Here is a 2,619-nt window from a genome sequence, read left to right on the forward strand (position 1 = left end):
TACTTACTGACAATTATTATTATTATTATTATTTAAGTTATTGAGACATCCCAGTGCTCTAAGGGATTTATAGAGCAAATCGAGAAAATTCATTATTGAACGAAGCGCATAGCATATTCTACGAACCACGACGAAAGTCTACTGTGAAAGAAGACAACGCCACAGTACGTAAAACCATCAAAGAAGCGATACAGGCAGGCCAACTTCCACACGAAGCCGCACGTGCAGTTGTCAAAGAACCCCGTGAATCACGATTTTACGCTGTGCCCAAGATCCACAAAGTAAATAACCCTGGCCGTCCCATCGTTTCTGCTTGTTCGTGCCCCACAGCCATCATTTCAGAATTTCTGGACAAAGTTTTTCAGCCACTGGTCGCTAACCTGCCTTCGTACATTAAGGACACAGCCCATGCATTACAACTCCTGAATGATTTCCAGTTCCCACCAGACAGCCCCAATCGCTTCATCTTTACAATGGATGTCACGGGACTTTACACCAACATACCTCATGCTGAAGGCCTCAGAGCGATACAACACTTCCTGAGTAAGAGTACTCTGCAGATTGACCCCACCATTGTCGTCCGTCTCACTGAACTGGTGCTCACACTGAATGCTTTCTCCTTTGGAGAACATCACTTCGCCCAAACCAGAGGGGTTGCCATGGGAACAAAGATGGGACCAAACTACGCATGCCTTTTTGTGGGTCATCTGGAAGAACAGATTTTCCTAGCCTACAATGGTCCCTTGCCAACACTCTTCAAACGCTTCATAGACGACTGCTTGGGCATCGCCGTCTGTTGCAAAGAAGACCTCCTGAATTTCATCAAATTTGTTGGAGAGTTCAACCCTGCGATCAAATTCACGCATGAAATCTCTGAGTCAACGCTGCCTTTCCTCGACATACATATCTCCATCACTGACTCAAGGAGCCTTGAGACGACCGTTCACTACAAGGCAACTGATTCCCACTCCTACCTTACGTTCACATCAAGCCACCCCAGAGCTACTAGAGAGAGTATACCATACTCGCAATTCTTGAGACTACGCAGACTGTGTAGTACAGAAGAAGAGTTTGACCAACAAGCACAAAGGATGGTGTCTTTCATGAAAAATCGTGGATACCCTGATAACATTGTCACTGAAGCCATGTCTAGAGCTAAACACGTTCCTCGACGCAAAGCCCTAGAAACCACAGCAAAAGACCAGTCCCAGGACAGAACCATCTTGACACTGGTGTACCATCCACACAACATTATCGTCAAAAACATTCTGTTGGATAACTTTGCAATCCTGCAGAGAGACTCCAAACTGAAAGATGTCTTTACTAAACCCCCACTGGTAGCGTATCTGAAAGACACCAGTCTCCGTGACCAGTTGGTTCATTCCAGCTTCCAACCTTCCAGTGGACAAACACCTGGAAACAGATGCTGTTTGAAGCCCAAATGCAAAGCTTGTCCCTTCCTCAACACCACCACCACCACATTCAACGGACCAAGTGGTAACTCATTCACGATCAGATCAAGCTTTACCTGTCAGTCCACCAACGTAGTGTACATCATCACATGCAGTCAGTGCAACAAAATGTACGTTGGTGAAACCTACCGTACACTGGCTGAAAGACTGGAGGAACATGTGAGAGCGGTTAGGTACCAAACGGACACCCCAGTGGGAAACCATTTCAACAGTAACTTTCATCATCTGCAGCACATGTCCATCGCTGCTGTATGGCAGAACCACACCGATGTTGTGCATCGCAAATTTCTAGAGACAAACTTGATCATGAGGCTAGGAACAACAAAGCCTCTTGGTCTCAACATCAGAGAGTATTGACAACCCTCGTCAAAGACATCCCAGGAGAGAGAGAGAGAGAGAGAGAGAGAGAGAGAGAGAGAGAGAGAGAGAGAGAGAGAGAGAGAGAGAGAGAGAGAGAGAGAGAGAGAGAGAGAGAGCGCGCGTGACGTATTACGTAAGACTTGTGTGTGTATGACGTCTATAGCAGGAGAGAGTAATGACGTTTTGCTGTGACGCATTTTCATTCACTTTTTTTGATCTGTCGAAGGATCTATGATCCGAAACGTCATGTTTGTTTTTTGTTTTCAGTAAAGAATCAACTCATCACCGACTTCTTTCCTTATTTATCGGAATAACACTTGTGTTTTCTGTTTGCCGCTGGGAATTTTATACTAACTCATCATTTGGTAATGTGGTTAATAAGCTACATGCCACTAACACGGCATATGAGAAGAATCTTTGCAAGTCAAAACGAGAAGAGACCATTGTGGAAGAGACACAGCCGATTCTATTTTTAGATCAGTGTGATTCACTGTGGCACAGGCGCCCGCGATCTGTCAGAAAAAAACCTTCTGCTTTGAGCCGCAGGAAATGTATGGTTATTTTTTGGTAAAGTGGAGAATATAAGCTACATATGTCATTAATTAATTCTGAGGATGAAAGTACAGTCTCGCTTTGGCAAAGGGCGTAAGAATACGCTCTGTGGAAAAGTTAGCGCACTCCAAGAGTGCGCTAACAGATTTAAGCGCATCGCCATTAGCCAATCAACTGGTTCACATCAGTCATGTGACACCAGTACTTACTGACAATTATTATTATTATTATTATT

General features: G+C 44.6%; 1 protein-coding gene across 1 annotated transcript; it reads left to right on the forward strand.

Moving 5' to 3' along the window:
- Positions 1-473: 473 nt before the first annotated feature.
- Positions 474-1,829, forward strand: LOC138945883 (uncharacterized). Its single transcript, XM_070317404.1, has one exon. The coding sequence runs from the start codon at positions 474-476 to the stop codon at positions 1,827-1,829; it is 1,356 nt and encodes a 451-aa protein (XP_070173505.1).
- Positions 1,830-2,619: the final 790 nt, after the last annotated feature.

The sequence above is a fragment of the Littorina saxatilis genome, linkage group LG13 (genome assembly GCF_037325665.1).
Source record: "Littorina saxatilis isolate snail1 linkage group LG13, US_GU_Lsax_2.0, whole genome shotgun sequence".
Taxonomy (NCBI): Eukaryota; Metazoa; Mollusca; class Gastropoda; order Littorinimorpha; family Littorinidae; genus Littorina; species Littorina saxatilis.